The 17,952-nt window shown below is 44.3% G+C and overlaps 1 protein-coding gene across 1 annotated transcript in view; it reads left to right on the top strand.

The window, feature by feature from the left end:
• Flt1 (fms related tyrosine kinase 1) overlaps window positions 1-17,952 on the top strand; it is a 163,012-nt gene that overhangs the window by 56,261 nt on the left and 88,799 nt on the right. Inside the window, exon 11 of the mRNA XM_028779768.1 lies at window positions 12,396-12,510. Coding sequence (XP_028635601.1) covers window positions 12,396-12,510 — 115 coding nt within the window. The remainder of the gene's footprint in view (window positions 1-12,395; window positions 12,511-17,952) is intronic.

Below are 17,952 nucleotides of genomic sequence, written 5' to 3'. Positions count from 1 at the left end.
TGGTCCTGGTTCTATAAGAAAGGTAGCTGAGCAAGCCAGAGGAAGCAAACAGGTAGCAGCATTCCTCCATGGTCTCTGCTTCTATTCCTGCCTTGGCTTCCCTGGGTGATGGATTATACCTTGAAAGCCAAATAAACCCTTCTCCCGGCCCCAGGTTGCTTTTGGTCAATATTTTATCAAAGCAATAAATTCAGAGTAACAAATTATATCAATTTCAGAACAGGTACAATCACAAAGTACTCTCTATAATGGAGAAAATGCTAGACAGCATGGACTTCTTTGCAAAACTGTCATTTTTAAGAATCCACTGTGCTGCCAATGGTGGTGTACACCTTTAATACCAGCACTTGGAAGGTAGAGGCAGGCAGATCACTGTGAGTTTGAAGCCAGCCTAGTCTATACAGTAAATTCCAGCACATCCAGGCCTATACAATAAGATCCTGTCAGAAACAAAAAACAAAACAAAAAAAGCTCAAAAACAAAATGGTGATGGCCAATGAAATGTTTTAGGAATCACATTAACATATTACCTGTATTCCATACGTTGGTATTGCACATCAATGGCCAACCCAAATGTATGATGTCAGCCATCTCATCACACAAAGATGTCGTAGCTACTGGCCATGTTAAGCATCACTTGCCACTTGTTCTGACTCTGTAGGATCAAGCATGTTTGGTGGTTACTCATTGGGCATGGGTGTGTACCCACGGATGATCTATTAGAAACACAATAGTGATGCTAAAGACCTAGCAATCGAGGAAATGGCTTCTACTCCTGGCACTGCCCCTGACATCTGTGGGATTCTGGCTAGTGGGTTAACCTGAGCAACTTCCCCTCTGTAAATGGCAATAGCTGGTGTCCCCTTTCCTCTCATTTCCAGGGATGGAGGAGCTCAATGAGAAAATCACTTTAGATCACATGTTCTTCTCCCCAAAACAAACAAATAAACAAACAAACATAACATCCCAGATGGTATTCATAGACAATTGCCCTTAAATTGCTCCCTATAAATTATGAATTAACTGGAGATTAATGACAAATGAACAGAATATTTCAATGGATGAAAGCAGAGTGCTTATGTAGGTAATACTCTGCCAAATAGAATCAGCTCTGTGATTTTTTAACACAAATAATTACCAAGTAAGGGGAGGGGGAAGCAGCGCTGATGATGTTCAATGCACTTGCTTAGTGTACTTGAAACCCTAAATTCTATCTTACGAGAGAGAGATGGAGGGGAGGGGAGACAGAGAATATGTATGTGTAACCATCCTTCCACCACTAGCATCATCCCACGTTTCCACTGGTGCAGGCCTGGACCATCTCTGGTGACCACGGCCCAGCAGAGAGATACCACCTCTGTCTCTAAGATTTTCCATGCCTTATTTAGTCTCTTTCTAATGAGCCTCCATAAGATGGAAAAGATAACACTGAAGTCTCAATTTGTAGAGGGCTAAATCATCTTTATGACTTTCTTGGCTAAACTGGTCGGTGGTCTAAGAAAAACTCAATAGATCCATGATGGACCCCAAAACCATTGTTTCTAAACCTCTTAATTAGGTCACATATGGAGTCTAACCTAGTTACATCTGTGTTAGAAGACAAATAGAAAACATTATTCCCTGTCACTCAATGACACTTTGACATCCCATCTGGGAAACATCCAATAGAGAGGCTCGGGTGCGCATCTAGAGAAAGCTCAGGACTGTGTCATCCGCCCTTTGCTCCTGCGGGAGGAGGGGTGGCCTACAAAATCAGGGAAAGATGGGCCTTGGAGTAGGACCGTCCTAATTGCGTTCCTCTATTGTTTATATTTGCAAATCTGCTAGAAAAGCCAGCCAGGATCATTAGGGATGTGTCAGGGATAACTCATTCCGGAGAATCATAGTTTGGGCACCAGTGGGGTATGCAAAATGAACAGGACACAAACAAGACAATTGTTGCTGGCAGTTAATTAGAAATGTCCTCAAGGACCCAATTGAATCGATGGCTGGCAAGAACGTGTATTTGTTTTTATGCTGTCTCCATTTTAGCCCCTGAGTTCTGTTCTCTTCCTTCAGAAAGAGAATTTTCATGTTTAAATTGAAAGAGTCCGCATGTGTTGGGGCAAACAGTGGGTCTGAGGGAAGCAGTCATCTAGAAGGCTGCATCTGTGTGAATATGATCACTTTCCTCCTGTTTTAATGTCTACTGCACTGTTCTTAAATAATCTGAGACTTTCCACCCAAGGCTCTGACATCCAGTCTTTGCAGAGTGTGTCTAAGTCTGAGGGCTCCAATAAGACATCCTGTAGGGAATTTTAATTGGCCACAAACAAAACCTAGAGTCCAAATGAGGATTTAAGAAGACCACTTGCCCAGGCCACTTGAACAGGACACTTGGGAGCGAACTCAGCCAAATAAACCCGGCCATCTGATACAAGAGACTTTTATCAGTAGCCAAGAGTGAATGTTCACTGACTAATGAGACACTGCTTGCGTTCTCGTAGATAATTGTGAGTTGAGGAGGCACCCCACATACTGCCCAACTCAAATGTCCAGACAACAGCCCTTATTAATATTTCATACACAGTCCTGAGAACAGAAGCGCTACTTCATCTTCCAGACCAATGCCCCCTCTCCACTTGCCGAGCTTTATAAAATCTCACTCTTTGCCCACTCTTCATCCTACTGCAGTGAACCCAACAAGTAATTGTTTCCAATGAATTAACTGTCTCCTACAATTGCTATCAAACATTTCATTGTGTGTTTTAAATTAAGCCAGAACACCATGTCCTGGGAAGTCTGCACCGGTTTTATTAGGATCTTCTCAGCAGGGTTTAGTATTAAGAAAATACCTCAAGAAAATGGACAGAGGCTTTTGGGTTATCTTTGGTCACATAGAGAGATGTTTAAATGTAGTGCAAGCATTTTTATTGTGAATCTAGAGAGTGATGATCTGATCCGAGATCCTCAGCTATAGGCTGGACCACATATCTGTGTTCACATGAGAATTTTTAGGTTTCTAACTATTGACCTGGTAGAATTGTCTGTTGCACTTTAGTGGGCAGTTTTCACAAAACAGAACCTAATGAATGGAGAAGATGCAAAGAAACTAAACTGTAGCCTAAGAAGTACCCACAATGCAACACCTACCCTTAGTCCTCACCTCTTCACATTCCCTGTAGCTGGTCCTTCAAGACAATGGTCTACTGAGTTGTCTAGACCCCATCAGTTTGATGAGTGTGTCCCTCTGGCATCAAAACCTCTGCTCGTCTCTTTGTACATGTTTTCTCTAGTCCACATGGCCATTGTCTATGGGAGTTGTAGTTCCTCTTGTTCTGCCAGAGTGAGCCTTAAGCTCAGAGTTTGTTTCTATATTATAGAATAAGAGGAAAGTGCTAAACAGATTGGTGCTACAGGCTGAGGATGGCAGAACCCCGGCAGGAGCATGAGGCAGTGTGGTGGATCTGAATGAGATGAGGCTGGAGGGGGTATGGGCAGGGAGACAACTACTGAGCCCCTTCACTGTATGCTTTGTCCTCTCGATCACGACCCTCTGTGGCTTTCTAGCTGTACAGGGGTGTTTAATTTCTGGTAGAAGAGCCCCATTCGCTCATGAATGTCCTGGTTAGGACTCAGCAAGCACTCAGCCCACCACGGGCTGTGTCCCTGTTTCCACTTCATTACTATTTGCACCCCAGGGCTGCATCGGGTCTCCACAGTCAGTGTTTATCATCAGGCTGACCAGAATGGGTCAGCCACTGGTGGGCGGCTGAATGCCAGTTCTGCAGTTTAGAGGAGGGGCCAAGCGAAAGGTCAAAGCTGGGCCCTGAACATGATGAGCAGGTCTTGGAATATCAGATGGAAAAGGACAGGGGTGGAGCAGTAGTGACGGGGTCTACTTAAAGAGGGCACACCTCAGAATCAGCTTGTCTGGCTCATCAACTTTGGCTCCAGAAAAAAAATAAAAGGCACCACAGGAAAGCCAAGCCTTAATACAACCTGAAGGTTTGGTGGTACAGCTGTCAATCTCTCCCCCTCCCTCCCCTGGCCAGTTCCTGGGAAGTTCTACTGTTGGTTGACTGGAAGTTCTTCATTCCTACGGATGGTCTTTCACAGACTACCAATAGCGTGTGTCATAGGCACTGAATCCCTGAAAAGATCTTCCATGTCTGAGCACCAAGATTGTGAAATTGAATGGGCCTCTATTTGAGGCCATTGATGGTCCTTTGTCCCAGCCCCATCCCTGGACATAATGCCAAATGATCACCTCCCTCTGCCGTCTTTGCAATCTGCCTTTGGGGGTGAAAGTCCTTGGCCAAACAGAACAACAAAGTGGGTAGAGATGATTTTGAACTAATCGTCCACCATAATCGTCCGCCATAGCTGCTAGAAAACACTTGGCTTTAGAGTCCCAGTTTCATTTTCTTTATAGATAGCAGTAATTAAAAGCTGGTATATTGCCGGGCAGTGGTGGCACACGCCTTTAGTCCCAGCACTTGGGAGGCAGAGGCAGGCGGATTTCTGAGTACAAGGCCAGCCTGGTCTACAGAGTGAGTTCCAGGACAGCCAGGGCTACACAGAGAAACCCTGTCTCAAAAAAAAAAAAAAAAAAAGCTGGTGTATCTTAAGAAGCCCATGTTGTGATAGCACAAGATCAGTTGTGCAAGGTGTGTTAGGATGAAATATGGAGTACAGCGTAAGAATGGAAACTCAAGGTCAGGCTCTGCCTCCCACTGTTATCTCCCAGCTGTGGGGTTCTAGACCTTTCTGAGACTGGGTTTCCTCATTTGTGCAATGGAGGCAGCACTGACATGGGGAGGTGGGGGAAGGGGATGAAATATACACCCAGCCCTGTGGCTGGCACGTTGCATATGCTAAGCTTCTTTGGTGGAAGTTGCCTAGGTGACTCTGGGGTGGCTCCACTGTCAAAAACCACAGACCCCTGAAAGGTGTGAAACATTCTAGGACCCTGTGTGGACTGACCATGAGCCGTCTCTTGAGACCATCCATGCCGTTTGATAAATGTTCTCCCAAGAAGCATGCCCGGGTCTTTGAGTAGGTCTCTGACAACTTATTCCAAAAAATAAGGCCAGAAATAGCATTGAGCCTCAGTTACTTAGGAGGTCAGTGGGGTTACAGCAGCCTGTGTCTACTGTATCCAGTTCTTCAGCCACAAAATGTTCAGACTCCCATCCTAGGTAACCTTCGGTAGCTTACAGCTCTTGGTGATTTGCTGGCACATTCTCTGTTGTATTCTGGTATTTTTCCATAAGTTTGACTTGTCTCTTTGATAGACATGCCCATCCTTCAATAGCAGCAGGAAGCAAAACATGTGTTTCTTTCAAAAGACATGGAAAAGGAATGTGCAATGAAAAAAAATCAAAGTAACTCAAATTAAAGTAGTGCTGGTAACTGAGCCAGGACTTCTGCCCACCCATGGGAGATGGAGAAGACCACCATTGGTCCATCTTCTGTTTTTCATTAGAGAAGAAGATGCCTCTTTCACACGTCAGCATCCCTGTCTGCCTTGAGACTGACCAGGAACATCACTTTGCCAGGCGTTGATACTGCCAAGCCAACTTTATCCAGGTCCCCATCAGATCTGTCATCACTTATATTTGTCACTGTGAGTGGACGGACACACACTGTGGTGTGGCACAGTGAGTGGTGGTCTGAGGTCATCTGATGGTCACTAGTGCCTGTCTTCTCAGCACATTTGAGGTCAGTGACCTATGGCAGTTTGGCGCCTGATAAGTGTTAAGGCTGCATTCGGATTGGCCACTCTGTCTGGCTTAGTCTCCTCACTTGGCAGCAGGCTGAGCCCAGGTGGGGCTCTCTAGCCAATAAGGTCACCGAGATTAGTAAAACAATCTCTCTGTTCCTACGTAGCTCTCAGTGCACCAGATGACAAGTGACTTTTCCAGTCTGCTTCCCGTGTGCCACGCACCATGCTAAGCTTGCTAAGTTAACCCATTCGGCAACACTGTGATACTTGCTGATGGCAAAGGGATCATCTTCAGATTGTTTAAATTCTTTCTGTTTGCCTTTTAATATCTACAGTAAAACCCATGAGCCACAGTAGCTTGGGGTTGGTCTGTTGCCATTTGCAAGGCTAAGAACACAACCACTTCCATAGAATCAGAGGTGGTTCAGATTAAATACTCAAGAGCAAGACAGCGGGAATAAATGCAATAGTAAGAGCTCCAGGAGATTAAAACCAGGCTAAGGTCCGAGAAATAGGACTTCTCTCAGGCTCTCTGGGCACAGCAGGGTACTCCTCAGCCGTGTTTCTGCCACAGTGACGGTCTCAGGGCCGGTCATTCAGACTCTTTCTGTGTTGTTTAATGACAGGACACAGAGCAGAATTTGTTGCAAGTGATTTTTTTCATCTGTGACCCAAAGACAAAATAGTTTGGAATCATTCAAGAAAGCAAAAGGGTCGGAAAGGCCTTGACAATTTTGCCGTGACCGTCATTTCCATACTCAGATTCTCATAGTCAGACATCTGCTGCCCAAAAGCTGTCCCCCACATCCCCAGCTCCCCAGCTTCCTCACCCCTGTGCTAAACCATGACCCCATGCCCTACCGTGTAGCAAGTAAGCTGTCTTCCTTTCTCCAGGAACAAAACACAGTGATAATCTGACACGCTCTTCACTGAGTGATTGGAGCACCCTCTTGCATGTCCTTCCTGAGTGTGTTAAAGGATATTATTGGTAGCCACTCCTAACATTTCCTTAAAGATCTCTTTATAAAAGTCACCCTTCCTCCGCAGGCCAAACAGTCCTTCACGAAGAAGAAAAATGAATGAAGAAAAATAAATGTTTCTATTGAGGTTATTATCTGGGTGTAACACTTTTGGCCTCCCGGTCCACCCAGGTGTAGGGCTAAAAAGCCCTGATCCTAGCCCTGACTCTGGGAGATCCTGGAAAGGCGGGGATGGGAGCTGTCTGAGCTCATGCTGTAAGCCAAGCGCAGAGGCTAGCATGAAGAAGGGAGGCAGAGGCTGGAAGACAGGCCTGAGTGTGAATTGACCACGGGGCCTCCAGAGCAGGAAGCCTGGCTAGCCAAGGCACTCATGGAAGAGGTCTTATCTAGACAAGGGTGGCCCAGGACTCTGGATCCCCTCCACCATTGTCCAAGGAGTTGACCCAAAGCTTACCTACAGTCTCCAAAACTTTCTTCACCACCCCATATTGAGACAAGAAGTAATTTTCAGTATGGCCTCCAAGGTGTCACAAGGTCTCTCAATAAACTCAGTCCACCAGAGTCCCCTTGGCCTGACCCCGTGACCACCCTGAAGGGCCAGGATCTCTTCCTGAGCAAAGGGAGCAGGAACCATTTTGTCTAAATATGCCTTCCAACCCCACGCCTCTCCTGCCAGCATCCTCTCCCCAGATTGTTTCATTTGTTTTAAGAGAACGTGAGAGGGGGGAAGAGTGTTGGCAGAGTTTATCAATCTGTTGCTCCCGATGCGCTATCACCAATGTTTTGACACAACACCCACAGTAGCAGTGAGATGTTTACATCAGGCCCTCCCGCAGGACAGAGGCCATAATGGGACCTCAACCAGCCTGGCTCTGGGTGTGCCTTCTAGCCAGCCTCTAAGCAGTTTTTCTTCTCCTTTCTGGTTTCTGTTTTGCTTTGCTTGAAAGACATTTTACAGCTTCCATTTCACTACCCTTTCTGCTTCCTACCTTGAAATGGTTCCGTGTTCTTTACAGTCGCATCCCTTTTTGTGTCCTACCTTGAAATAATTCCGTGTTCATTGTACAGTCAAAATGAGACTGGTTATTGTGAGCAATGAAATCTCATTAAACACATCAGCACAGTCCATGCCCATCCTCAGAGTTCACTAGCCAGAACAGAATCAAAGACACAGGGAGAATATTTGGTTTGGGGGCTTTCTAGAGCTTTCTAGAGTCTTGCTTTTTTCTTTCTTGATTAAATTTTAAATATACATTTAGTACACTCGGGCAATGATTTAGGCTTAATGTAAGCATTCAGTAGGTGTTGAACTAGGGATAGAGGGGGCAGCTCAGCACTGACCCCTCTATCCCTACCCCAGGAGTACTCAGCTCAGTTCTTTAAAGTACTGGAGTTGTGTTCAAAGAGATACATGTGTACAGCTTCACTCTGTTCTGAGCCTGTCCCCCATCTTCTCAGAAGAGAAGGCTGCGTCACCAGTAGCTAAAGAGCAGATGCAAGTTTTAGATGGAAGAGCAGACAGGAGGAAACCCGAAAAGCAACGTCGTTCCAAACCCGCACAAAAGGAAGAGCAGGGGTGCTCTGGAGTGCACACTGCACATCATGCTTGTGCGTGTTACAGGCTTGCCTTCGGGAACCGTAGAATCTGTCCACTCAGAGAGCAGCATATAAGATGAAATCTCACACACTAAGATAAGCGATGTTTACCAAAACCTGTAGAAGAAAGAAAATAAAAAGGTTAAAACCCCACAAAACTCCCCAATGCTGAAATGATATTTATACAGTGCTGTGGAGACGTTCTTGATATACACAGAGCAGCATTGAGAGGATGACAGAATGGCTCAGAGGGTAAGGGCGTTCGCCACACAGGCCCAACCCCAGAACCCACATGAAGGAAACCTGAACTCAATATGCGCTTTGTAGCCTGTGTGCCCGAGCAAACTCAAACATATAAGTAAATTATTTTAACTTTTTAGAAGGAGCCCCCAAGCGCAGTGATGAGTGTCTGTGGGTACCGTAAAGTGGAAGGGTTAAGTATGATATTCAGAAATGTGCCCAAAGGAAAAGCAGATATTGCCTTCAGAGGCACTGTCTGGACAGGAGACTTGACTTGCTTTGCTCTTCTGGGAGGCCCCAACCTGCCTCCTGTTGGGGGTTATAAAAGAGCCATGAGGGAACAGGGCAAACCCCACCCAAAAATGAATCTTTAAAAGAGAGGTCGCTGTCATCTTCACAGAGAGGCCAGCAGTCCCCACTGTGTGTCAGAAGAAGAACGTTAGAACTAGGACCTTTGAGCAGCCCCAGTTGGAGTTAGCAGACTGGCATGTTGTGTATAGGGCTCAGCCCCATATGTCGGTACCTAATTGGCTAACTTCTTCTAATTTATTGATGCTGGTCTCTTATCCTAATGAAACTGTTCAACCCAGAGCAGCGGACAGAGATGGCACAGACCCACACTTGCCCCCAGAATTATTTTCCTTTAGTTGGTTATAAATACCTCAGCCTCATTGTGCTTGACACGCTGTATGCAAATAGAGGGGGGAGTCCTGGGGCTCATTAGGAAAGGACAGGAGTTTGGAGTACTCAGAGGACAGAGCAAAGCTGATAACAGCGGCCTTGTTCAGAATAGTGCATGGGAGCCTTCTTATCTCGCTCTGGCAGGAGCTGCCGTGGGCTTCCTGTGGGAAACCAGGGCAAGCTCTGCTTTCCTCTTGTTGTCCGACTTCCGCCTCCCTCAAGACTGTTCCCAGCACCGTGGTTATCTTTGTATCTTCAAACATGGCACAATCTACTTCCTCAAGAGCTTGATGTATTCTTAAGACTTAGGCAAGTGCCCCTCCTCCCCCCGGCCCCACCCCCACCCCACTCTAGTCTCTTTTCAAGTGGTGGAATGGAGGCAGGTCCTCAATGGCATTCTATTTTTATGGTTCAGTGACAAAGAGGGAAAAATATAATAGCCTCTAAATTAGAAAAGAGCCACAGAACCTGCCCTTTTCATATGGATGACCTGGCAAGCAAGTGGAGGCTATGCTTTCCACAGTAGGGCTGAGCCTTGGTAACTGTCCTCAGAGGTGAAAATGGCCGTGGGTGAAGGGGCTCAGAGGTGGGTGGCCCCAAGTGAACTGAGCTGACTCTATTTCCCTTGCTTTGCTCCAACATTTTTTTTTTGCATTTCCTGAAGATGGGGTGTAAGAAGCTTTAAGATCTTTGATGAAGACTCTCCTTATTCTTCTCAGTGCTTTAAGGGGCACAAGAAGGTATCTGAAGCCTTCTCGTCTAGTCAGAAGAGAACTTGAGTGGCTGAAGCTACAGCCCTGAGGGCACATACCCCCCCCCCCGTGTGTGTGTGTGTGTGTGTGTGTGTGTGTGTGTGCTCTTGAGTGCACACACAGATGCTTTTGGAGGATGTAGCAAGCAGTCACTAGCAGTTTACGATCCCAGTGCTGTATCTTACAACTCAGAATAGTGATCACAGAAGCTAGGGGAAATGACTTTATATGCTCATCCTGGAACTCTAGTATTAAAAGATTTCTAGTAGAAAAGAAAAATGCTTGACTTTCTTCTTGTCTCTGTTTATTTATATTAATCAAGGAGAGCAGAAAGATTGCCTGGTGATTCCAGAACAGTTAACAGAAATCTCATAGAAATCGGGTTCTAAGGAAGGATCAGCCTTTGTTCTGTTTGTTTGGTTTTAGCTTTGTGCTTTTGTTTTAAATCTTTTCATTTACCTCTGAGTGGTTTTGGTGTTGATGGTAGGAATTGAACTTAGATTCATACGGCCCAGGTATGGAATTCAATTGTGGAAACTGTCTAGTTATCAAAGCGGCGTGTGATTTAGAAGATGTGGATGCTCTTTAGGGATCCCCATTGAAGCATATAGGTCTAACTATGAAAGTTTAGCAGCGATGGGCAGGGGCATGGCTCAGTGGTTGAACACTCATGTAAGGGTTCTATTCTTATGAACACACACACTGCACATACATACACACACCCCACACACATATATAATACATATACCATATACCTATACACATGCCACACACCCACTCACTATATCCATCCATCCATACATACATACATGCATACACACATACATACATACATACCACGCATACACATACACACACACTATACACACAGTACACACACACCACATGTACACACAAACATCACACATACACACATACCATGCACACACTACACACACACCACACACACATACACTATAAATAGACACCACATATATACATATATAACACACACCATGCATATACACACATATACGTACACACCACATGCATACACATACCTGAGTGGATAAACAGCATAGCCACATCTGATGAGTACAGCACAGGAGACTATTCTGGGTCATATAATGGGAGGAATAGAGCTGAACCCAGCAGACTGGGCCCATTTATGTTCCATACTACTTCCCAGCTCGAGGCCCCTGGAGGATCTCCTCTCCTCTCTATCCCTATCTCTCTCATCTGCTTTCCTCTCCCACTTTTATTTCCTGTAAGTCCTCACTGTTCTGGGCTACTTAGAAACTGGGGTTTAAAATTCCTCCTTGTCTAAGAATCTCCAGATTCTACCTGAATCATGGTCAAGGTTTTAGACCAGTTGGTAAGAGTACAGGACCACCGGACAGTGGTGGCACCCGCCTTTAATCCCAGCACTTGGGAGATGGAGGCAGACGGAGGCAGGCGGATTTCTGAGTTCGAGGCCAGCCTGGTCTACAAAGTGAGTTCCAAGACAGCCAGGGCTATACAGAGAAACCCTGTCTCAAAAAAACAAAGAGTTTGGGGAAAGAGTACAGAACCATGAAATGCTCAAAAAGGGAGAGAGGGGGCGGGGAGGAATGACTCAGCTGTAAAAGCACTGGCTGTCTTGCAGAAGAGCCAAGTTCAATTCCCAACACCCACAACCACCTGTAACTCCAGGTCCAGGGGATCTGATGCCATCTTCTGGCCTCATAGGCACATGCACACATGGGTTGCAAAAACTATGTGCAGACAAAACACCCATACACATAAACTAAAAATAAATGTTATTTTCAAGACTGAAAGAGAACTCACAGACTTTAAGGTTAACACTATTAGCACTCTCTATTGATAATTAAACACTTGAAACCTAAGAAGTTAGAGCTTGTTGTGATATCACCAAACTTAGAGAGAAATTAATTAAATACAATAAACTATTCCAAGATGTTTGTTCCCGGGGACATTTGTTTATCCTGGGGAGGGGGGTGCCTAACTAAATATTATGACTTAAATCCACCATGCACACCTGTGAAATACCATTATTTTCTGAAGGTTTCTATTAATTAATATAATATACACACACCCCAACCCCGTCATATGTATGCGAGGATACACACACACACACACACACACACACACACACTCACACTTGAATGTTACTTCCATCCTCTGAAAACTAACTAAAAACCAGGCATTAAATGTCCTAAATTAAGTACTTTCTTTAGTATTTAGATCAGGAAAGGTATTCAGCAGCTCACTGTTGGAGTATCTCCCTGGGTAGATACAGTTACGATTTGTAGTTTCTGAGGAGGACCGGATGGTCTTAGATGAAGAAGACTCTCATAGAGTCTGTGGTTTTCTCTCTGAGGAAGTGTCCTGTCGATTCCACCTCCCTTGCCATCACTGGCTGCTCCGTGCAACATCGTGATGACCACTTCTCTTTTGTAGGTATGACTTCTGCTTTGAGAGGGAAGAATCCTTTATCCTGGATCCCAGCAGCAACTTAGGAAACAGAATTGAGAGCATCACTCAGCGCATGACGGTCATAGAAGGAACCAATAAGGTACTGTTTGTATAAAACGAGCCTTGGGGGTAATCTGTAAACAAGATTATCTCAGCTCCTGGTTCTAGGTTGATGAGGCCCAGAAGTAATGCAAACCTTGAAAATCAGAGGGGAAGAGAATCTCTGAGGGGTGTCTTCATTGCTCAAGTTGCTACATTTCCCTGACTGTATTCTTCACACTCCTGATACTCCTCTTTCTTCTCCTTTCTCCCCCTATACATATATATCTGTGTATGTGCCATGTGTGTGCAGTACCCCGAGAGTCCAGAAATGAATGTCAGACTTCCCAGAAGCCCGAGGTAGAGGTGGTTGTGTGCCTCCTCTCTCAGTCCTCCCATGTGGGTCCTGGAAATGGGAACTGAATTTGAGTCCTGTGCAAGAACAATGCATGTTCATAACCACTAAGCTGTCCCTGCGGCCCGGAGAGCTCACTCTTCCTGAACATCAGGCTGGTGCGCATCAGCGGCTCCCGATCCTAACTAAGCATTTGATCCTCTATCAGTGAGCGTTACAGTGGCTTCTTTGGGGTGGGACCCGGAATCCACACAAGTGCTGGGCCATACATCGCCGGGTGAGTCTAGCCTTCAGCTGTGCCTGGGCTCTGCTAGCGGACAGGAAGTGGGATCTCAGTAAATAAAAACTAATTCAATGCTTCACACCAAAATTCGACATTCCTATCTCAGAAAACATCACATCTGTTCTTCTGTCCCAACCCAGTGAAGTCTAGGTTGGGTGTGCAAACACACCGTCTATCAACATTCCCCAAACTAACCAGGTCTAGTGTGTATTTTTTTCCCCTTCTACTCTTGAACCATTCATTTTATACTTTCCCTTGGAGTGTAGGAAAGAGCTGGTATCCTGTGAATCAGAAAGTCCCAGTGGGCTGCAAACCAGAAGCTTTGCAGTAAAGAAGGATTTGCTTAGAAATCAGCTATCATCTGGCATGGGGATAGCAATGCTTAAAAAACAAAAAACAAAAAAAAACCCAAATCAAATAGCCTCTTGGTAAAACCTCCAGTTACATTGCACATACTCACCTTGATATGAAGTAGAGATTATCTGTATGAATGCCACCGTCTGCTCAAGTAGAGACACTTAAAATATCTGTTTATTTTGTTGCACCCTTGAATTCAGGGATGAAAAGCACATACATTGTTTTCTATGTAGGATTCAACAATAATAAATAACTTCTGCACGCTTCTTTTCTCTTTTTAAAGACTTACTTGTTTTTATTTTATATGTATGTGGGTTTTGCCTGCATGTGTGTCTCTGTACCAGGTGGTTGCACTGCTTATAGAGGCCAGAAGATGGCCCTGGATCCCCCTGAAACTGCTGTTACAGATGGCTGTGAGCTGTTATGTAGGTGCTAGGAAACAAACCCGAGTCCTACAAGAGCAAGAAGTGTTCTTAACCACTGAGCCATCACTCCAGCTGCCCCTGCTCCCATTTTCTCTCTCTTTCCTTCCTTCTTATCTTTTCTTTTTTAAGACAGGTTCTGACTTTGGCCCTTGCTGGCCTAAAACATGTTCATAGAGATCCACCTGCTCTGTCTCCTGAGTGCTGGGATTAACCGTATCGACCACCATGCTAGACCTGCAGTTTTCAGGATCTAAGCCTTTTTGAAGATGCTAATGTCAGCATCCATTTTTTGGCAAACCAGCATAGCTTTTCCCATTTTAAACATGGGCAGTCCGAGCCACACAGTATAAAAAGATAAAAAAAAAATATCAAAGCAAAATCTCTGGAGTCAAAATTCAGCTTTCTCATGGCCAACTAAGCCAAAACAAAACAATTAATGAGTCCATTCAGGTACAACATCAACAGTCACTTGCTAGGGATTTTGGAATGGTTTTCATAGGTACAGCAGTAATTGGGGTGGTTTGTACCTGCCCTCTCCCCAACACAGTACACAGGAGCTATAAAGTTCCATGGTGTCCAGCCATTGGTGAAAGACTTTAATGAACAAGTTAGATGAGAAGGAATTCTAGAAACCTGAATGTTTGATCCGGATAGAAATTGTTCACTAATACTAGAGAACCACTTAGTACTGTTGCCACAAACCCCTAGTAGATTTCCCAGACAATATCACTAGTATCCATTCATCTTTTGCTTCTTCCTGTTCATGCAGGCGAATGTATTATTAATCCTGGAAATTTAAAATGAGAATTGATGTTCATGATCAAAGTGGGATTTCTACTTTGTTTTCTTACCATGAAAATGTCCAGTGAGCAATAAGATTGAATAGGCTGAAGCTGGTTGAGATTCCTGATGGGCGTGACCCCATGTAGTTAACTAATTCCATAGATAATACCTGCTGATAAAAAAAAAAAAAAAGCCTTCACCAATTTTCCACTCAGGCTGGAAATAGATGTATTGTCTTGTAGTTCTGTAGTTAAGCTAAAGATTTCCGATATGAACTTCTGTGCACAGTTGGCATTTGTACCGCCTGGCCCATGCTCAGGAGCTGCAAGGTCAAACTCCTCCTTCCAACCAACAGCAAAGACGTCCACACCTCTCAAGTCCTCCAAAGAAATGGCGTTAGCGGTCTTTATCCTACCTAACTTCCTGTGGTAAAGAGGAAATAACCTGGAGAGAGGCTCCTCTACACGTAGGACTTTAACAATTGACGACCACATAGACTGCATTCAGTCCCCCAATGGCCGCAGTCACATGCAATGAAGGGTGTCTGTTCAATATCATTTGGATTACAAAACTTTTAATTTTCCCCATAAGAGAAGTGAAAATATACATAGTATATGGATCCTTTAGGCAGTTCTAATACCATTATGCTCGGTATAAATGGTTGATTTCTTGTTCTGATTTTAGAAGAACTTACTGCATTTAGTTTTAGCATTAATTAATATGTTTTTGTGGTTGAGGAGAAAAAGCAATCCTTCATTGGACAGTTACAAAGATAGTTTTGCTGTTTCTAAATAGCATGCAATGTCCTCTACAGTGTAGACTCTTGCTTCTCTGGAGCACTGTGACTTTAGTACACTAAAGTCCCACAACAATGACTCATTCCGTCACACCTTGGCCTTGCCCAGCAATGCTCCTCTGTGGATGTCAGTGGGGCTCTCACACTGGAAGTCATGGTGGCTAGGGGGTTTCAGGGGCTTTTTGTTGTTGTTGTCCCTTAGGTCAGTGAAGGGAATAGAGGGGAATACAATTCCAACTCCATTTCCTCCTTGGCCCACCTTTGTGAGATGTGAGCCATTATCTGGAGTGGCTAAAAACAAAACACTGGATTTTCATGTTGGTCCTGCCAGGTCTGGGGGTTTGTGAGACTAAAGTGAGAAGCGCACAGAACCGTGGGCCGATTTTGTAAGACTGGAGGGTGGTGACTGCCTCACCATGGCAGCGACATTTCCGTGAACTTGTTTGAGAGTACAAGAGGAAATATGTAAATTGTCTGAGACAATCCCATGACGTATATGCTTGTCCTAATTACTGAACTATGGCTTGTGGTCTAGTTCCCACACTGCCCCTGGCTCCCCCTACTTCTTACCTTCTGTTTTCCCATCATGTGGTTGTTTCGTGCCACCGCTGGGGTCATGTCAGCTCTTCCTCAGCCTTTATACATCTACTTCTATTTCTCCCTGAAAGACTTAGAAGAAAACAGTGCTAGAAACATCCCGAGATTAAAATCTCCATTCCATAAATAGGTTAAAAAAAAAAAAAAACTTGTTCCAGAAATTAAGCCAAATGACATATTACCTCCATTCAGCCTACTCCATGAGGCTGAAGCAACGTTGTAGACAGAGATTACTATGGCTTAGCAAATGGGAAGGAAGGAAAATTAAGGAATCCAAGCTTACAGTAGCTAATGACAGGTTTTGTTGGTTAGTTGGTTGGTTTTATTTGCTTGCTTGTTTTATTTTGTTTTGTTTTTAGGTTTGAGGGCTTTTTGTTTTTCAAGACAGCGTTTCTCTGTGTAGCCCTGACTGTCCTGGAACTCACTCTGTAGACCAGGCTGGCTCCTGAGTGCTGAGATCAAAGGTGTGCATCACCATGTCTGACTTCTGGTGACAGTCTTGATGAGCATCCTGGGTTATAGCAAAAAGCCCCATAACAAGCACAGATCCTTTAAGCATGCAGAGTTAGACTGGACTGAAAACCTCACTAAGAGGTCGTCTACCCCATACTAACCCATCAACAAAAAGGCTTTTATCTTTTTGATGTTGTGATTGGCTGTCTTCACCCTCTGTAGAAGCCCACTGTGGATTTTAAGTAGGAGTGAGGTTTTCACCCCTTCTCTTATGACTGATTGAATATGAATGTCCTAATTGTAATTTACCTTAATGCTTCTGCCTTCATTGCTGGTCCTCAGTTCTCTTCATTTGTGGAAAATGCAAACTGATTATAGAATTAATGCAAGCAGACAGTCTTGAGACATCCTTTTAGTGTGTCCTATAAAATAAACCATTACAACTCCAAATATCTGTTACCTCTCTACTCTTCTGCAGTTTATCTTCTAAAGCATAACGTTCAGCGTTTTTCATTCTCCTCTTTGCTGTGGGCATCAAGGATTAGATTGGTCCCTTTAAGACAAGAGACTCACACATCCTTTCTAGCTGTCCCAACAACCAAGGATGCTGAACGCACTCTTGCTTAGTCTCCTGTCTCTAACTTGACCTGGCTTATGCTTGTCAAAGGGTTTTCTCTTGTTTTTAAGACAGTCTCACTATGTAGCCTTGGCTAGCCCACTTCAATATGTAGACCAGGCTGGCCTCCAACCTACAGAGGTTCACTGCCTCCTGTCACTGAGACTAAAGGCATATACCACTATATGCAACCTATATCTTTGGTGTTATTTGAAAAGATACTTAATTTTATAACCTTAAAACATATTCCCTAGAAAAAGAACACACCAGAAGTAAAGTAATTTTTAGAAAAATTGATTATACGTTTTACATTTCATCCTGTGTTTAAAAATGTTTTTCTTTAATTAGAATCTTTTCATTCACCACACTTTCAAATCACATCACTTTAAAAAAAAAAAGTGGTTGCTCACACCTTTAAACCCAGTACTCAGGAGGCCGATCTCTGTAAGTTCAAGGCTAGCCTGGTCTATAAAGTCCAGGACAGTCAGAGCTGTTACACAGAGAAATTCTATCTTGAAAAACCAAAAAGAAATAAAAAAAAGTTTTCAGTTTGTGTGAAATTCTATCCCAGAAGGAAAACGGTGTTCAGCTTATGCTACCAACTACTGCTGATGAAAAGAGCTACTGTCAAGGAGAATCCTATTCAGATGGTAGACAGGCTCTTATCAACAGGTTTTGCTATACACTATAAAGCGCTTTGGTGGGGAAGCCATCGGAGAGTGTGAGCTCTCGAGTTCTACACTCCAGGATAGATGCTCTTCCCAGGCTTGTCTGTGGTCTCTGGAGTCTTGGAGTTCATCCCTTAACCCCTAGAAACCTTAGTTGCCTTATTTGTTTA

The sequence above is a fragment of the Grammomys surdaster genome, unplaced genomic scaffold, assembly GCF_004785775.1.
Source record: "Grammomys surdaster isolate TR1022 unplaced genomic scaffold, NIH_TR_1.0 362, whole genome shotgun sequence".
In the NCBI taxonomy this organism is placed as follows: Eukaryota; Metazoa; Chordata; class Mammalia; order Rodentia; family Muridae; genus Grammomys; species Grammomys surdaster.
The sequence above is the reverse complement of the archived record's forward strand: the minus strand, read 5'-3'. Positions and strand labels throughout refer to the sequence as shown.